This window comes from Salvelinus alpinus, chromosome 1 (genome assembly GCF_045679555.1).
Source record: "Salvelinus alpinus chromosome 1, SLU_Salpinus.1, whole genome shotgun sequence".
Classification (NCBI taxonomy): Eukaryota; Metazoa; Chordata; class Actinopteri; order Salmoniformes; family Salmonidae; genus Salvelinus; species Salvelinus alpinus.
In genome coordinates, this window is record NC_092086.1 from 57691764 (window position 1) to 57711671 (window position 19908).

General features: G+C 43.9%; 3 protein-coding genes and 1 long non-coding RNA gene across 7 annotated transcripts in view; 2 read left to right on the forward strand and 2 right to left on the reverse strand.

The window, feature by feature from the left end:
* The window catches only part of LOC139581687 (uncharacterized), a 44709-nt gene extending 39059 nt beyond the window's left edge, over positions 1-5650 (reverse strand). The window contains exons 1-2 of the long non-coding RNA XR_011676271.1: positions 5512-5650; positions 4127-4211 (exon numbers count right to left, since the gene is read on the reverse strand). This is a non-coding gene — a long non-coding RNA (uncharacterized lncRNA). The remainder of the gene's footprint in view (positions 1-4126; positions 4212-5511) is intronic.
* LOC139581663 (zinc finger and SCAN domain-containing protein 2-like) lies at positions 5384-14192 on the forward strand. The gene is made up of 3 exons (XM_071411668.1): positions 5384-5689; positions 5967-6885; positions 13535-14192. Exons 1-3 carry the CDS (start codon positions 5482-5484, stop codon positions 13737-13739), a joined length of 1332 nt encoding a protein of 443 aa, XP_071267769.1. The 5' UTR covers positions 5384-5481; the 3' UTR covers positions 13740-14192.
* A 35-nt stretch (positions 14193-14227) lies between these two features.
* LOC139581657 (uncharacterized) lies at positions 14228-17681 on the forward strand. Its single transcript, XM_071411655.1, has 2 exons — positions 14228-14546; positions 14858-17681. The coding sequence occupies exons 1-2, from the start codon at positions 14354-14356 to the stop codon at positions 16054-16056; spliced, it is 1392 nt and encodes a 463-aa protein (XP_071267756.1). The 5' UTR covers positions 14228-14353; the 3' UTR covers positions 16057-17681.
* Positions 17682-18107: 426 nt separating this feature from the next.
* doc2a (double C2-like domains, alpha) overlaps positions 18108-19908 on the reverse strand; it is a 62784-nt gene continuing 60983 nt past the window's right edge. For 3 of the 4 annotated variants that reach the window (XM_071411704.1, XM_071411688.1, XM_071411695.1), the window contains one exon: positions 19630-19899. In XM_071411704.1, the coding sequence (XP_071267805.1) occupies positions 19763-19899 (137 nt within the window). In that variant the 3' untranslated portion in view covers positions 19630-19762. Of the gene's footprint in view, positions 19900-19908 lie in introns of all 4 variants that reach the window. The other variant, XM_071411681.1, reaches the window with a different exon arrangement.

Genomic DNA, 19908 nt, shown 5'->3' on the forward strand with positions numbered 1-19908 from the left:
CAGTCAATTTAAATAAATGCATTAGGTACTAATCTATGGATTTCACATGACTGGGAATACAGATCGGCATCTGTTAGTCACAGATACCTAAAAAAAAAGGCAGGGTGGATCAGAAAACCAATCAGTATCTGGTGTGACCACCATTTGCCTCATGCGGTGCAACACATCTCCTTTGCATAGAGTTGGATGGCGGCGGATGAATGGCACGACAATGGGCCTCAGGATCTCGTCACGGTAACTCTGTGCATTCAAATGAACATTGATAAAACGCAACTGTGTTCGTTGTCCGTAGCTTATGCCTGCCCATACCATAACCCCACCTCCTCCATGGGGCATTCTGTTTACAATATTGACAGCAGCAAACTGCTCGCCCACACGACGCCATCTGCCATCTGCCCGGTACAGTTGAAACCGGGATTAATCTGCGAAGAGCACTCTTTTCCAGCGTGCCAGTGGCCATCGAAGGTGAGCATTTGCCCACTGAAGTTGGTTACGACACCAAACTGCAGGCAGGTCAAGACCCTGGTGAGGATGACGAGCACGCAGATGAGCTTCCCTGAGATGGTTTTTGACAGTTTGTGCAGAAATTCTTCAGTTGTGCAAACCCACAGTTTCATCAGCTGTCCAGGTGGCTGGTCTCAGACGATCCCGCAGGTGAAGAAACCGGATGCGGAGGTCCTTGGCTGGCGTGGTCTGCGGTTGTGAGGCCGGTTGGACGTACTGCCAAATTCTCTAAAACAACGTTTGATGCGGGTAATGGTAAAGAAAGGAACATTAAATTATCTGGAAACAGCTCTGGTGGACATTCCTGCAGTCAGCATGCCAATTGCATGCTCCCTCAAAACTTGAGACATCTGTGGCATTGTGTTGTGTGACAAAACTGCACATTTTAGAGTGGCCTTTTATTGTCCCCAGCACAAGGTGCACCTATGTAATGATCATGCTGTTTAATCAGCTTCTTGATATGCCACACCTGTCAGGTGAATGGATTATCTTGTCAAAGGCAAAATGCTCACTAACTGGTAAACAAATTTGTGCACAGAATTTGAGCGAAATAAGCTTTTTGTGCGTATAGAACATTTCTGGGACCTTTTATTTCATCTCATGAAACGTGGGACCAACAATTTACATGGTGCGTTTATATTTATGTTCAATAATACATCTCGCTACATGTTAGTCCTGAACTGCGTCAGACTTGCTCTCCTTCCATCGTTTTCCCTACCTTAAGAATGTGCTTGAGATAGGGTATCCGAGAAACCCACTCTTGTCTTGTGTGTGTGAATTTCTGTTACGTGTTTCCAGGATGTTGTGGTTGTCAAGGCAACAGTTGGCAGGGAGGGAGAGCAACCGGAGAAGCGGGGATGGAGCAGGGAAGGAGTGAGGTCTGACTTCTCAGTGTTAATAAAAATTCTATCTCATTTACATTTGAAATCCATATGAATTATTAAAAGCTTCTGCCTCTGTGGCTGGAAATAAGGAGAGAGAAAACATGATAGGGGAAAGAGAGGGGGCTGCAGAGAAAGAGGGATAGGCTGGATAGAGAAAGAGCGGTGTGAGGAGTAGAGAGAAAGAAAAGGAAGGGAGGGAGAAAGGGGTAGAGGGGAGCACGACGGTTTGGGGAGAACAGCTACTGGAGATGGCAGTAGAGAGAAAGGAAAGGTGATGGAGGTAAACTAAAATAAATGGGGTAGCTACAAATCACGGGAAAAAACAAGGCATTATCAGACAGATAATGAGATGGATAGACTTGTTCTGTTTGTAAGGAGTGGTGAGGGTGGGGAGGCAGAGAGCAGAGTGGGAGTACAGATGGTGAGAGAGAGATAGAAAGAGGGAGATACATTTTAAAAAACAGGTGGAAGGACACAAAAGCAGAAAAGGAAGGAACTAGAGAGACAGGTAGAGGTAAAGATAAAGGTAGACATATCGAGCAAGGGAGAAAGAAAAAAAAATCTGGAATATCACAATGCAGTTGAACGCAGAGAGGAAAGGGGGAGAGGGAGGGGTCTGAACCAAAGGTTTTTAAAAAAGAGAGCTGTAAAAGAAAGAGAGAATGAGAGAGGGAAACTAAACAAAACATAGTGTACTGTATGTGCTGTGCCTTTGATGTTCTGAACCAAGAGCCATGAAACAAACACACACACACGTCTTAGGAGAGTTCAAAGGAGGGTGTGTGTATGTAGGGCACAGGATCCGAGCAGCAGTAAGAAGGAATTGGTGTGTCTACAGACTAAACTCTGTGAGAAGATAGATTCTGACTTGCCGGTTTTAGCAGATGGAGAGAAAGAACGCAGTGCGCTGCAGAGGACAGGGGAAAGGAAGGGAGAGGAGATCTCTCAGGAGACACCATTTGGGACTGTTACACCGGCTGCTACACTCCATATTCTCTAAGAGGATTTTCCCCCCATTGAATGCAACGCTTTATCGAAATCCTACCCCCCTTGAATGTAACACAGACCATCCCTGTACAACCCGGGATTCCATCCCACTTCAACAACACTGTGCTCCAGAAGCTAGCGTGCTAACTTCCCAATGTACATTGTCAAATGTTAAATGGTCCAAATCCAAATGATTCCAGGTAAATAACTATTTCAAAATTGTTCTGAAATGACTGATTCAAAGAGTCTTTCAGTTCAGGCTGATAACGCAGGACGTAGCCTTTTAACCTCCTAGGAGAATCAGTATTCTGTGGCCTTCCAGAAAGTCAGATATTTCATATTTTAAAAGTGTGTTTGATTTGTACAGCAGCTTGACCTTGGATAGAGGGAGTCAATTCGATCCCATTCAATTCAAAACACTTAATTTATCCAACAGGGGCCAATAATGTTAACGGTAGTGTAGATACGTAAAACCCACATAACATTAACATACGACATGATCACAGCAACAACAACACCACCAAAATGACATGGAAAAGGGGCAGACCTGCGGTGGCCTGACCCGTTCAGCTCTGATGACCACCATATCTTTAACCTTTCTATATAGAGTGTCGACTCTCTTCATCACCCAGGACACACTGCTGTGCGAAAGAAATGCACTTCTGAGAGGACGCCATAGATCCGGAAATCCACTATTTGCAATCTGACTCCTGGTGTTGTATAGTTTTTTTACTCCCTAACATTTTCTTCAGACTTTTTCTACTGTTCATGCTCTTTACATGAACATGCTTGTGCATTATTGCTTACAAATGCAATGAAAAGACAATAAACATTCTGCATCTTGCTTATTCCACAGTTTCCAACTTGGGGGGGGTTCTGTCAGTACAAGATGCAGTAATATCTTTTCTACCCTTAATATATTTTCCTGGTTCACCAATAAGAGAAGGAAACAGAGAGGAAGCGAGAGAGAGACTATGGGAAGATCTCAATTGCATACTCCTCACGTCCTCTCTCCTCATCTCCTTCTCAAAACCAATTGGAAGAGAAAGCAAAATGTCCCGCCCCTCTGATCTTCTCCTCCAATCGGGTTTGAGAAGGAGACGAGGAGAGAGGACGTGAGGAGTATGCAATTGAGATCTTCCCAGAGAGAAGGAGAGCAGTAGAGGGAGAGAGTGACAGAGAGAGGGAAGTCAAGAGAGAGGGAGAGTTAAAGAGAGTAAAGGAGACATTTAGAGAAGGTTACAGTTAACCTTCAGGGATTTCATTTGCTTCTCTGACTGAATTATCTCATCGATAAATCTGACTGAATTATCTAATCAATAAATCCGATTAAGGGACTGCAGCCTCTCCCACACAATCTGCATCTCCTCTCCTGCATGGAGGATGGCAGTGGGCAGTCCAGCCCAGAGGGTCACGCACCTCTTCGTCTCCCGATAAAGCCCTGACGTTGATACCACAGGAAGATTAGAGGCAGACCTGGGATGCGTCCCAAATGGCACCCTATTCCCTATATAGTACCGTTGGGCCCTGGTCAAAAGCAGTGAATATGGAATAGGGTAGCATTTGGGATGCAAACCCAGACGACCAATCCCAGTACCAAGGGGTTTGGTGGAGGACCTAGGCTGGCAGTGGCTCACTCTGTCCAGTTACCAGTGTCTGAATTCTCTTGGGTGTTTTACTTAAAATGTAGCTACTGTTATTAACCTTTCTTAGACACTCAGGTGACACTAGACACTTTCTTTTGTACTTACCTGCATTTTCCCAGGAGAGCCACCGCCTGTAGTGACCCGGGGAAGAGTTGCAGAGGAGTAGAGTTGATGTCGATGTAGCCCCCTGCTACGTGGCAAAGATAAGGAGTTATATTTGAAGAAAGGAAATATTCTGTATGTTTAAATGTCTTATATTTCAGCAGCAGTGATCAAAACAAACGGATGTGTTTCTTTCTTCCAGTATAAGTCTTTGGAACCCAGCACTACAAAACATTTGAGCTGAGCACGCCAATTTCTCTTTCAAAGAGTTTCATTAAATATGCCTACTACGCCAGTGTGATGAGTAACCGTTCCTGAGACCTGAAGCCTTACTTTTACAAGCGCTTAACCAACAATGCAGTTTTAAGAAAATAAGTTAGGAGAATATTTACAAAAAAATTTAACAAAAGTAACGCAATAAAATAACAATAACAAGGCTATATACAAGGGGTAGAGTCAATGTGCGGGGTTAGAGGTCAGTCGAGGTAATTTATACATGTAGGTAGGGGTAAAGTGACAATGCATAGATAATAAACAGCGAGTTGCAGCAGTGTAAAAACAAGGGGGGGGGGGGGGTCAATGCAAATAGTCTGGGTCGTCATTTAATTAAATTGTTCAGCAGTCTTATGGCTTGGGGGTAGAAGCTGTTAAGGAACCTTTTGGACCTAGACTTGGCGCTTCGGTACCGCTTGCCGTACGGTAGCAGAGAGAACAGTCTATGACTTGGGTGACTGAAGTCTTTGAATTTTTTGGGGGCCTTCCTGTTGACCTGTATAAAGGTCTTGCTCAGCTCTAGCCTTTAGCTCAGTGCAAATGTTGCCTGTAATCCATGGCTTCTGGTTGGGATATGCACGTACAGTCACTGTTGGGACGATGTCGTTTATGCACTTATTGATAAAGCCGGTGACTGAGGTGGTATACTCCTCAATGCCATTGGATGAATCCCAGAACACATTCCAGTCTGTGCTGGCAAAACAGTCCTGTAGCGTATCTGCTGGCTTCACTAGGTCTGTCTGTTTAGTTTTATTTGTGTTTGGGCTTCTGTTCATAGACCTACCTTTTTGATTAAGGGCTGAATGATAAGTTAGTTGAGTAGTTGAATCAGATGTTGTTGGGATGGACCAGGATTGAGGGATCATGTTATAAAACTACTGATTCAGAGGAAATTATAATTGGTTGCACTTCCCCCTTGTGGCTCAACATAAACATGACAGACATTTCACTTCCCAAACAGCAGGTGGCGATAAAACAACATACACACTTCCTAGTCACCCAACTACCAACAAACGAAGAGTAAAATCACAACATCAGCTGAGAGAGAGACGAGACATTATTCTGCACTATTTTACGTCTTTAAAATGACCAAACTGCAGCTGTTGAATGCTTACCTGACAGAACGTTTAACGGTAGTGGTGCGGGAGATTCTGGACGTGGTCGGGGACACAGTGGCCGAGTACCGAGAAGAGACGGCTAGGACGAAGAGAGAGAATGAAAGCGCGAGGAGACAAAATGAAAGCCTGCGGCGACAGCTTCGGGACATCCTACTCTTGGCGGAGACAGACTGGCGTAAGAACATTTTGTTGGATAATGCTAATTTAATGGTCATGCCAAAAATGAATTGGCAACCTGTCAACTAGTTAGTTACTTTGGGTGACGTCTGTCTGTTGACGATTGACAGTAACGTTACGTTGGCTCGCGAGAAGTGCCCGAATTCCAAATATCCCTCGCAGCAAAAATTTACAACTAATAGTAGTGCATGATTAATTACAATGTCATAACTATTTACTAAATGACTTACTTATTTAATGACAGCACTTTGTCTTTGCACCCTCTTTCTATGCAGGATCCACTAGCCTTTCTCTCTCTGGGCAGCAGCAGCTCTGTGAGCAAGAGTGGAGCTCCAGTCAGGAACATGACCCAGAGCCCCTGCAGCAGAGCCAGGTCAACAGACGAGGGCTACAGACACAGAGCCAGGTAGCGTTGGGTAAGGATGGGGGTCTCACAGGACCAAACCAGGGACACACTGAAACAGTCAGAGTAGAAGAGAAGCCCAGTTCAGGGGAGGCAATCCCAAAGACCGAGCACAACTCAGACCCAGAACCCAAGGGTTTTGGAAACACCTCGTCCTTGGCCCCATCTCCGTTCTCCTCCAATGCCCACTGTGCCACAACAACTGGAGCAGCCAACGCTGAAATGCCCGTCCTTAGGACAGAGGGAAAGACGTCCTCTCCCATCGACTCAATCCAGGGACGGATCAAAATGGAACCCAAGGAATGTGACGTCACACTGAACCTCACCAACCATGAACCTCAATCCAGTTCAGACTACACAGGTCGTCCTATAACACTACTACCCCACAACCATGAACTCTCAGGCGAGACTGGCTTCAAAGACCTTCCAGATATGGACATCTCAGAGCTCCATAACACACCCGTACATGACCAGCAAACATATGCAACAGAGCCTGGGCCCAAGGACAGGGTGTTGCCATACAACGAGAGTAACAACTTCACCCCCGCTGACCACCAGGAGGGACGCACACACCGCTGCACCCGATGTGGGGAGAGTTTCAGCCAGGCGGCCAGCCTCCACCTCCACCTCCAGTACAAGAAGCCCTACGCCTGTGACTGGTGCTGTAAGTCCTTCGCCCAGTCGGCTGACCTGCGGCGCCACCACCGCATCCACACGGGGGAGAGGCCCCACCGCTGCTCCTGGTGCTCCAAAAGCTTTACCCAGAGAGGCAACCTGAGACGGCACCTGAGGTTGGCATACATTGTTATGTTGTGTTATCATACAGTGAGCTCCAAAAGTATTGGGACAGTGACACATTTAGTTGTTTTGGCTCTGTACTGCAGCACTTTGGATTTGAAGTGATAGAATCACTGTGATGTTAAACTGTCAGCAGACTGTCAGCTTTAATTGGGTGAACCATTTAGAAATTACAGCACTTTTTGTACATAGTCCCCATTTTTAGGGGACCAAAAGTATTGGGACAAATTCACTTATGTGTATTAAAGGAGTCAAAAGCTTAGTATTTAGTCCCATATTTCTAGCAGGCAATGATTACATCAAGCTTGTGACTCTACAAACGTGTTGGATGCATTTGGTGTTTGTTTTCATTTTTTGTCTCAAATGATTTTGTGCCAAATAGAAATGAATGGTAAATAATGTATTGTGTCATTTTGGAGTTAATACATTTTTGGGTCAATAAGAATATAATATGTTTCTAAACAGCTGTCAATCTTTACATAAAAGCTAAGTACTGACATTGTGGCTGGTTTATGGGCCTGGGCATTGGGCAAGTATGGTAGTATGGGCTATATAGGTTAGAGCCCTGTGACAACTTGTCCTCCATTGAATGTTGATTACCTGGTTCATCCTTATCACCAGGGCCGGCTCCAGGCATAAGCACCATAAGCACCGCAGTTGTGGTCTCAACTTACTATTGAGAGTTAGAATAGTAGAACACACAAGTTGCAAGTTCGAAATTTGGATGTGCGTCAGCAATTTTTCTCTTGTTATGTCATCACTGACAGTCACTCAATTAGCCATGTCGGCTAGCTGTTTTAAATGAGTCTAGCAAGCTATCTAGACTTGTAGTAATCATGGCCGACTACCGACCACGTGCCCAGGGGTCCTGACCTCCAGGTGGCCCCCATTGATTTTGTTAAGTCACTCTCACTCAGATATCATTAACATTGCATAAGTCACGGCAAAATGTGTAGAATTGCAGGAAATGCACTTTAAAACTGAAAACAATTATCTCCATCACATGGCAAAAAGGGTAGAATTGAAGAAAATGAGCTGTAAAATTATAAACAGTTTTCTCTTTGCCCCATGGCAAAAGGAGTAGAAGTAATGTGAATGTTACCATGACTACGGATAGTCCTGAGTGATGATGACGATATTTATGCATCTGTAACTTTCTCACTCATCACTATTCACTAATAATTCAGGACTATCCGTAGTCATGGTAGCATCCACATTAATGTTGAAGTGTTTAGAAACCTATTCGATTCTTATTTACAATAAAAGTGACTCCAAAACAACACATTACATTACCATTCATTTCTATTGGGCACAAAATAATCTGAAACACAACCAAAACAAACAGCAAATGCATCCAACAAGTTTGTAAAGTCACAAGCTTGCTGTAATCATTGCATGCTAGGAATAGGGGCACACATACTAAACTTTTAACTACTTTAATACTCATATAAGTGAATTAGTTCCAATACTATTGGTCCCCTAAAATGGGGGGGACTATGTACAAAAAGTGCTGTAATTTCTAAACGGTTCACCCGATTATGGATGAAAATACCCTCTAATTAAAAGCTGACAGTCTACACTTTAACCTCAGTCATTGTATCAAAAATCAAATTTTATTGGTCACATACACATGGTTAGCAGATGTTAATGCGAGTTTAGTGAAATACTTGTGCTTCTAGTTCCAACAGTGCAGTAATACCTAACAAGTAATCTTAACAATTCCCCAACAACTACCTAATACACACAAATCTAAAGGGGTGATTGAGAATATGTACATATGAGTATATGGATGAGCTGTGGCCGAGCAGCGTAGGCAAGATGCAGTAGATGGTATAAAATACAGTATATACAGTGTTGAGACCCAATCACTGGACACTTTAATAAATGGATCACTAGTCACTTTAAACAATTCCACAATTTACATATCTTACATTACTCATATCACATGTATATACTGTATTTTATATGTGATATGAGTAATGTAAGATATGTAAACATTATTTAAAGTGGCATTGTTTAAAATGACTAGTGATCCATTTATTAAAGTGTCCAGTGATTGGGTCTCAATGTAGGCAGCAGCCTCTCTGAGTTAGTGATTGCTGTTTAGCAGTCTGGCCCTGAGATAGAAGCTGCTTCTCAATCTCACGGTCCCAGCTTTGATGCACCTGTACTGACCTCACCTTCTGGATGATAGCGGTGTGAACAGGCAGTGGCTCGGCTGGTTGTTGTCCTTGACGATCTTTTTGGCCTTCCTGTGACATCGGGTGCTGTAGGTGTCATGGAGGGCAGGTTGATGCGTTGTGCAGACCGCACCACCCTCTGGAGAGCCTTGCGGTTGAGGGCGGTGCAGTTGCCGTACCAGGCTGTGATACACCCCAACAGGATGCTCTCGATTGTGGATCTGTAAAAGTTTGTCAGGGTTTTGGGTTGCAAGCCAAATTTCTTCAGCCACCTGAGGTTGAAGAGGCGCTGTTGCACCTTCTTCACCACACTGTCTGTGGGTGGACCATTTCAGTTTGTCTGTGATGTGTACACCCAGGAACTTAAAACTTTCCACCTTCTCCACTGCTGTCCCTTCGATGTGGATAGGGGCTCCCTCTGCAGTTTCCTGAAGTCCACGATCATCTCCTTTGTTTTGTTGACGTTGAGTGAGAGATTGTTTTCCTGACATCACACTCCGACTGCCCTCACCTCCTCCCTGTAGGCTGTCTCGTCGTTGTTGGTGATCAAGCCCACTACTGTTGTGTCGTCTTCAAACTTGATGATTGAGTTGGAGGCGTGCATGGCCACGCAGTCGTGGGTGAACAGGGAGTACTGGAGAGGCCTGAGCACACACCCTTGTAGGGCCCCAGTGTTGAGCGTCAGCGAAGTGGAGATGTTGCTTCCTACCTTCACCACCTGGGGGGGACCCGTCAGAAAGTCAATGACCCAGATACACAGGGAGGGGTTGAGACTAAAGTTCGACCGATTATGATTTTTCAACACCGATACCGATTATTGGAGGACCAAAAAAGCCGATACCGATTAATTGGCCGATTTAAAAAATATATATATACAGTGGGGCAAAAAAGTATTTAGTCAGCCACCAATTGTGCAAGTTCTCCCACTTAAAAAGATGAGAGAGGCCTGTAATTTTCATCATAGGTACACTTCAACTATGACAGACAAAATGAGAAAAAAAAATCCAGAAAATCACATTGTAGGATTTTTAATGAATTTATTTGCAAATTATGGTGGAAAATAAGTATTTGGTCAATAACAAAAGTTTATCTCAATACTTTGTTATATACCCTTTGTTGGCAATGACAGAGGTCAAACGTTTTCTGTAAGTCTTCACAAGGTTTTCACACACTGTTGCTGGTATTTTGGCCCATTCCTCCATGCAGATCTCCTCTAGAGCAGTGATGTTTTGGGGCTGTTGCTGGGCAACACGGACTTTCAACTCCCTCCAAAGATTTTCTATGGGGTTGAGATCTGGAGACTGGCTAGGCCACTCCAGGACCTTGAAATGCTTCTTACGAAGCCACTCCTTCGTTGCCCGGGCGGTGTGTTTGGGATCATTGTCATGCTGAAAGACCCAGCCACGTTTCATCTTCAATGCCCTTGCTGATGGAAGGAGGTTTTCACTCAAAATCTCACGATACATGGCCCCATGCATTCTTTCCTTTACACGGATCAGTCGTCCTGGTCCCTTTGCAGAAAAACAGCCCCAAAGCATGATGTTTCCACCCCCATGCTTCACAGTAGGTATGGTGTTCTTTGGATGCAACTCAGCATTCTTTGTCCTCCAAACACGACGAGTTGAGTTTTTACCAAAAAGTTATATTTTAGTTTCATCTGACCATATGACATTCTCCCAATCTTCTTCTGGATCATCCAAATGCTCTCTAGCAAACTTCAGACGGGCCTAGACATGTACTGGCTTAAGCAGGGTTTACACGTCTGGCACTGCAGGATTTGAGTCCCTGGCGGCGTAGTGTGTTACTGATGGTAGGCTTTGTTACTTTGGTCCCAGCTCTCTGCAGGTCATTCACTAGGTCCCCCCGTGTGGTTCTGGGATTTTTGCTCACCGTTCTTGTGATCATTTTGACCCCACGGGATGAGATCTTGCGTGGAGCCCCAGATTGAGGGATATTATCAGTGGACTTGTATGTCTTCCATTTCCTAATAATTGCTCCCACAGTTGATTTCTTCAAACCAAGCTGATTACCTATTGCAGATTCAGACTTCCCAGCCTGGTGCAGGTCTACAATTTTGTTTCTGGTGTCCTTTGACAGCTCTTTGGTCTTGGCCATAGTGGAGTTTGGAGTGTGACTGTTTGAGGTTGTGGACAGGTGTCTTTTATACTGATAGCAAGTTCAAACAGGTGCCATTAATACAGGTAACGAGTGGAGGACAGAGGAGCCTCTTAAAGAAGAAGTTACAGGTCTGTGAAAGCTAGAAATCTTGCTTGTTTGTAGGTGACCAAATACTTATTTTCCACCATAATTTGCAAATAAATTCATAAAATATCCTACAATGTGATTTTCTGGATTTTTTTTTCTCATTTTGTCTGTCATAGTTGAAGTGTACCTATGATGAAAATTACAGGCCTCTCTCATCTTTTTAAGTGGGAGAACTTGCACAATTGGTGGCTGACTAAATACTTTTTTGCCCCACTGTATATAAAAAAATTATGTATTTGTAATAATGACAATTCCAACAATACTGAATGAACACTTATTTTAACTTAATATAATACATCAATAAAAATCAATTTAGCCTCAAATAAATAATGAAACATGTTCAATTTGGTTTAAATAATGCAAAAACAAAAGTGTTGGAGAAGAAAGTAAAAGTGCAATATGTGCCATTTAAAAAAGCTAACGTTTAAGTTCCTTGCTCAGAACATGAGAACATATGAAAGCTGGTGGTTCCTTTTAACATGAGACTTCAATATTCTAAGGTAAGAGCTTTTAGGTTGTAGTTAATATAGTATTTATAGGACTATTTCTCTCAATACCATTTGCATTCCATATACCTTTGACTATTGGATGTTCTTATAGGCACTTTAGTATTGCCAGTGTAACAGTATAGCTTCCGCCCCTCTCCTCGCTCCTACCTGGGCTCGAACGAGGAACACATCGACAACAGCCACCCTCGAAGCAGCGTTACCCATGCAGAGCAAGGGGAACAACTACTACAAGTCTCAGAGCGAGTGACGTTTGAAACGCTATCAGCGCACACCCCGCTAACTAGCTAGCCATTTCACATCGGTTACACCAGCCTAATCTCGGGAGTTGATAGGCTTGAAGTAATAAACAGCGCAATGCTTGAAGCACAGTGAAGAGCTGCTGGCAAAACACACGAAAGTGCTGTTTGAATGAATGCTTACGAGCCTGCTGCTGCCTACCATCGCTCAGTCAGACTGCTCTATCAAATATCAAATCATAGACTTAATTATAACATAACACACAGAAATACGAGCCTTTGGTCATTAATATGGTCGAATCCGGAAACTATCATTTCGAAAACAAAACGTTTATTATTATCGCATATACCCTGACTTTGCGTGCAATGAACGCAAGAAAAGTGACACAATTTCCCCTGGTTAATATTGCCTGCTAACCTGGATTTCTTTTAGCTAAATATGCAGGTTTAAAAATATATACTTCTGTGTATTAATTTTAAGAAAGGCATTGATGTTTATGGTTAGGTACACGTTGGAGCAACGACAGTCCTTTTTCCGTGAATGCTCACCGCATCGATTATATGCAACGCAGGACACGCTAGATAAACTAGTAATATCATCAACCATGTGTAGTTAACTAGTGATTATGATTGATTGATTGATTGTTTTTTATAAGATAAGTTTAATGCTAGCAACTTACCTTGGCTTCTTACTGCATTCGCGTAACAGGCAGGCTCCTCGTGGAGTGCAATGAGAGGCAGGTGGTTAGAGCGTTGGACTAGTTAACTGTAAGGTTGCAAGATTGAATCCCCGAGCTGACAAGGTAAAAATCTGCCCTTCTCCCCTGAACAAGGCAGTTAACCCACCGTTCCTAGGCCGTCATTGAAAATAAGAACGTGTTCTTAACAGACTTGCCTAGTTAAATAAAGGTGTAAAAAAAATCTGCCAAATCGGTGTCCAAAAATACCGATCGGCCATTCCGATTAATCGGTCGACCTCTAGTTGAGACCCAGGGCCTCCAGCTTGATGATGAGCTTGGAGGGTACTATGGTGTTGAATGCTGAGCTGTAGTCAATGAACAGCATTCTTACATAGGTATTGTTTATGTCCAGATGGGATAGGGCAGTGTGATGGCTATTGCGTCATCTGTGGACCTGTTGGGGCGGTATGCAAACTGAAGTGGGTCTAGGGTGGCCGGTAAGGTGGCGGCGATTTCAAATCCCAAATGCTAGAGTTCAGAGCCAAAACAACAAATAATGTGTCACTGTCCCAGTAGTTTTGTAGCTCACTGTATATTGTAGCGAATCTAGGCGGTAGCTCTGACCAGCGACTGTCAATCCAACACCTTTGCCGTTACGCCCCAAAATCCAAACCTCTTGACGAGGTTGCTAGGTGTTGGGTTAAAGTCTCTTCACTCCATTTATATACTATTATTTTTATATATATTTTTTATACTTATTTATATATTATAGGATCCACACCGGTGAGAGACCCTACAGCTGCCCCTACTGCCACAGGACCTTCAGCGACGGAGACACCATGAAGAAGCACAAACGGACTCACTCTGGGGAGAAACCCTATCGCTGTGTCCAGTGTCCCAAGAGCTTCACTGTGGCCAGCGGCCTGCGGGTACACCTGAACACACACTTGACAGATGCAGGGCAGCTCATCACATGAGGAGGTCAATGCGCTAACTAATCAGCTACTACTGAATCGGCTGCACCATTTCAAACACAGGACGACATGAAGGAATTGTGAAACGTTGAAGTGTTTTAGCAATAGGAATATTTCCTAAATGTATTTATTGGGATTAATAAAAACAGTGCAGTAGAAAACTAATGGATAATGTCATCGTGGCTGATGTTTCCAGCTTGATTGAAGAGTGTGTGTCTGTGAAAATGAATTAAATCAGTCCATCATTTAATTATTTCTAATCACATTTCTAATTCTGTATTTCTTTTGTATTAAAGTTGAACCCTCTTTCAGGTTGTTTATTTCCAAAAGGAAGATGCCAGATGCTTGACTCACGTTACCTTCACTCAATGTATTTATTATAATACTCAGTAATAAGGGTGCAAACCCAACATATTTAAGTGGAAAATCCCTTTAATAAAACTCTTGCCTCCCCTTTTTCATGAATTACGGTAGCGTTTTTATCACATGACCAAGGAGAGTCAAATAACCCGGAAGTGAATGCTTTCGCGGATATTTTTACAAACAGTCTAGCTTGGGTCGTTATTAGTAGGCTTTAAGTGGATTTTAACAAATATTTTGGGCAAAATTTCTAGAAAATGGCTAAACTACAGCTTTTGAATGCTTACCTCACCGAGCGGTTAATGGTGGCTGTAGATGAGATACTGGAGGTGGTCGGGGGGACAGTGTCAGAATTCGAGGAGGAGACTGCCCGGACGAAGAGAGAGAATGAAGTCCTAAAACGAAGGTTACGAGAAGTTGGACTCGACACGGGAACGGAATGTTCAGCAGGTGATGATACCAATGGCTCTTTGTCTATTGTCTGCACTCAGCCAGATGACCTCTGTTGCCCACACCGTTTTCATCTGTCAATTATTTCACTGAGTGTAGATAAAGGGGAGAGGATGCAGGTTTTTCTAGAATGTTATGATATGGGGCATTTGGACAGTCTCAAGCCCAGTAGATCACCACATTACCCAAAACAAGCTCATCCTACAGAATGCCTGTAAACTCATGTTTGGATCGTTGCTTCTGTAGTTGTGTGAATGTAATCAAGCTGATTTCGCTCTCTTTTCTGTCTGTTTGTTGGTCGGTCCATCCAGTCTCGACCAGGCCTGTTTCTCTCTCTGTGTCTGGGCAGCACCAGTGGAGTTCCGACCAGGGTCCAGACCTTGAGTCTACACAGACCCAGAACCACATGGTAATGAGCCAGGATGAGATGCCTGCCACACATAGCCAGCTACCCACAGACTGCACCGAGTGGAAGAGTCTGTGTAACTCTCCACATACCATGTCCTCACAACAGACCGATACATCGGCTACCACCCCAGTAGTAGCTCCATTGACTTCAGCGTCCGTGAAAAGGGACTTGGACGAAGAAGACGACCAGCTTCTACTTCCCTCTGCAAATCCCTTCAGCAGCACATCATGCCCCGTGGACAGAGTGGTTTTACACTATAACTCTGAGAGCATCAAAACAGAGCCTAGTGATACTAGCCCTACAGACTTGGGGTCAGTATCTGCTCAGATGGGGTGTGGTGAACTAAACCCCAGTTCGGACCCTGGACCAGCCACTGTTGAAACCAGGTACATTGTTTCAGACCTGAGCGCTGACCTGGAATCAGTGGTTGCAGACAGCAGCAGGTATGGTGCCTCCACTGCCTCGGGCGTCCCAACTGACCTGGTATCAGCTAGTGCGGCCATGATCCCAGACGGCTTTTTCCGTCAGATTGGCAGCGATGGTTGTGTAACAACAGGGCCAGAACTAGACTTCGGGGACACCACCACCACCAGTACCGTAGGTCCCTTGACCTCCCTGTTCTATCCGGGTCAAACCAGACGTCAACAACAAACAAATAGATCAACAAATAGGGGTAATCAACAAGTAAACAGGTCCACAAACAACAGGGGTCAACAACAAACAAACAACAGGGGGGATCAGAAGTCCCACCCGTGCCCTCAGTGCGGTAAGATATTCAGTCACGTGTCACGCCTCAAGATCCACCTCCGCATTCACACAGGGGAGAAGCCGTACGTTTGTGCACTGTGTGGCAAGCGATTCAACAACGATGGCACACTGAGGAACCACCGGCGCGTTCACACAGAGCTGCGGTTGTACGGCTGCCCTGTCTGCGGCATGAGCTTCAAGGACGCCTACACGTGTAGGAAGCACCAGCGCGTACATAATGGAATGCGGCCTGCCGGTGGCGGGGCCCACACCTGCAGCTTGTGTGGCAAGGCTTTCAGTGAGGCAGCTAAGCTGACCAAACACATCAGGACTCATGTCTCAGACATTGGATGAGGGCAGTACAACCTATAAAGACTTTTTATAGCATACACAAAGGCTTTATAAGCACTATATAAATGCTTCACAAATAATCTATAAGTGTAAGTGTATGTCAAACATGGTGTATAAAGGGTGACATAACAATTCCCACTGTAGAGTTTATTGCCAAATGTAAGTTAATACACTATTTATAGATTATGACCTATGCTTATGATTTGTAAAGCATTTAAATAGTGCTATATAAAGCCTTTCTTTATAAGTTTTTCTTTGCAACGGAGCTCCCGAGTGGCGCATCCTTCTAAGGCACTTCACCCAAAGTGCAGCGGGGCGTCACTACAGCCTGACGTGACACGGGAGTTCCAAGGGTAGTGCACAATTGGCCTAGCACTGTCCGGGTTAGGGGAGGGTAGGGTTGGCAGGGGATTCCTTGTCTTAACTTGCTCTAGCGTCTTCGCGTGGCGGACTGGGCGCCTGCAAGCTGACTAGGGTCGTCAATTGAACTGTGTCACCTCCAACACATTGGTCCGGCTGACTTCCGGATGTTTATAAGAAGCAGCGTGTTTGTCCGATCCTCACCTCTCCTGAGCCCGTTGGGGAGTTGCCATAATGGAACACAATTGGATACCACAAAATTCTTTCATTTCTAAATGGTAAAACAGATATGTATGAAAATCTCTAATCCAAAATGCTGGAGTATAGAGACACATTTTATTTTAGCTTCACTGTCCAAATACATATGGAGGGGTGTGTATGACCATGGCTGCACCGGCTTCAACGGGACAGGTCTTTGTGTACTCTGTCTGTGGCAGACGGTGTGCATCCCGCATCTGATTATACAGTCATCAGCGATCCCACAAGGAGTAGTTGAAGTCATCATCAGATGTGATGGACTACCTTAAGCAAGCAGCAAGTGTGTGTAGACGTATTCTTTTTTTTCCTGTGCGTGTGTGTTTTACTTTACTGCATTTGTGTTTGTGCACCAGCCGGTCCAAAGGGCAGCGGGTCCCAGTCTGTCAGTCTGTTACAGGGAGGTTATTTACTTTTGCTGTGTTGTAGTATTGATCCACTTCCTGCTTGTGACTCGGGGGTTGGAGCCTACTGACCTTAGAGACTGCAGAGGATGAACCATAGGTTGAAGACACTGGTGTCAAACACAATTCCTTGAGAGCCACAGTCAGTGTTTGCTTGTTTTTGATCTTAAAAAAAAAAAAAAAAGATTTTAGGATCTAGATCTGCAAGAAAAACCGGGGTCATGTTGACTTGGCATAAAACGGATATTAACTGAAACTATTTGAACTTGTCCAATAACAAACACTGATTAATTAAGTAAAAGGCAGGAACCAAAACCCACTGACACCACAGTGCAGAATCGGACTGGAGTTTTACTTGTGTGGTTTAGGAGTCCAAAACCACGTTCCTTACCCCAGGACACTTCATAAGGTGACTATCCAGGAAAATGAAAGGAAAATGAGCACCCCGTGTCTGCACTGAACTAAGGATTTTATTTAGAGAGACACAAACCGGCTTAGGATGCCTTCATTAGAGTCTCATCATGGTCTCATAGCAAGTGCTCAGACTTTGACTTATTGTGGCGCTGATAGTTCAGAGCCTTATGTACAATAAATGGGTTTATTTTTAAATGTGTGCTGTTTTATTCATGTTTCCAGTTGCCTTTAATTGAAAGGTTTGTCACATAAAAAACAGCAGTGTCTTATTGATTCTTGCTTGATACTTGTTCTGGGCAGTTGAAAAGTTAGTGCTATCCGGGATCCTTGGGACGTCCCTAATCATAACCCCGACTTTAATCCTTACCTTATCGTAACCATTGTAAATTTCAACTTCAATGAGGTAATGTCAGAGTTGGGACGTCCCAAGAACGCCAGATAACAAGGACCGTTTAACATGGTCAGAGCGTCAGCTAAATTACCAACACTTGAAAATGTGTAATATATTCATTGAACCACCAGGGGGTAAACGTGAGCTATTTTACTGTTCAGTAGCACTGAGTGACTACTGCATTTCCCTCAGGCAAGCCATCTCACAAAATAGAAACCAAGTCAGACTTATACGGTAGTGCATTCCAAATGTATTTTCATATTGTACACAAAACACCTGATATAAATGTAAGAACAACAATTGTTAAAAGCACAACAAGATAATCGTATACAGCCATTGAAACGTCAGTAAAAACCCACATTCACACATTCAGTCGTGCATTAAGAGACAAATATAAGAAACATGACAGAAAACAAAAATAACAATACAGGGAAATCACCTCAATAATAAATCAAGTAATAATAATAACACTTTTTTGATCAAATACTTTTTGGGACTGGGGAAAGTTACATTAGAGAGGGGACAACTTTTTTTTGTCAATACTGTATTGCATCATGCAACAACATGGAAGAACTTCTGTATTCATAATATTATCAGTGTATATCATGTTTGGGATGCAGTGAATGTGTTCGTCCCAAATGGCCCCCTATTCCCTATGTAGTGGACTTCTTTTGACCAAGGCCTATAGGGTTATGTAGGGAATAGGGTTCCATTTGGGTTAAAATGTCAACAATACAAACAGGATATCTGATTTAAGATATTTGTGTGCCGGTATTTGTGTATCATAGGCATATTATTACCAACGTAGACATCAATTTGTTATTAAAATAACCATGAAAGATATGGAAACCAATCAAATCAGCTGAACAAGAGAAGTCAAAGAGCCCGTAGACTAAAACGTGCAGATGAAATCAGATAAAATTGGAGGTACGATGTTGAGTTGTGTGTGTCAACATTAGTGACAAGAGGCCATAAGGCAACCAGAACCGCATTCCCCATCCCACTGACAAACATCTCCATCTAACTCAGCGTTTCCCAAACTCGGTCCCCGGGACCCCAAGGGGTGCCCATTTTGGTATTTGCCCGAGCGCTACTCAGCTGATTCAAATACTCAAAGAAACTCTCATCTCACTTGAAGGGATCAACTACACCACCACTAGTCTATTCCGTAGCATAAAGGTGTTGTGCTTCATAACATCCAGGCCTTGTAGTGTAAATGACTTATAGTCAGCATGCATTTTCTCCATGGTGTGTTATGGTGTGTTGGTTTGAATCACCCTTATAGACATAGGAACAAACCGCTAGTGCATCCCATCCTGTGGCAAGTCATCCCCATTTATACCTGGTGCTAACATGTGTCCACATTTGGATTGTGCCCACATTTTTAGACAGGTGTAGACGATTTAAAAGACGCATTGCTATCTGATTGTGATCAGATCTTCTAAGTGTCAACAGACAAGATCAGGACAATATCAGGAAGAGGGAGGCATGTTAGAACCAGGTATAAACAGGGCTCTAGAGAGAGCCTAGATATGCTTCATGTTCGCTGAGTTCCAAATCGACCCATACCCCCTACCACCTAGGCACTACAGTAGATCTGAAAGGTTTAAATCGGATCCAGATCAATATGGTCATGGCTTCCCCCTTGCGTTCTGATAAGCTAGGTGGAATTTCCTCAATATTTTTGATCTATCCAATCCTCTCAGATCTCTAGGAATTCCTAGGTGGTAGGGGGCTAGAGGGATGATTTGATCTGTATCCCGATTCTCCACACCTGCCTTGAGGGAGTATCCACCGTTGACATATTTTAAGACTGGAAGTGTGCAACATAGGGAGAAGGGGGAAGAATTGGGACTGAGCCTTGTGTCTTAGGAGATGTGTGGCCTTACTCATGACTCACGGATCTTGGGAGCTCATTGGTCAGTATGTGCCAGCGCTCCACCCTCTGACCCTTGTTCTTAAGGCAGTCCATCCAATGGCGGAGGGGGTCTCCCTGTGAGTGACAGCTCAGGCACACTCCACCTGTAAACA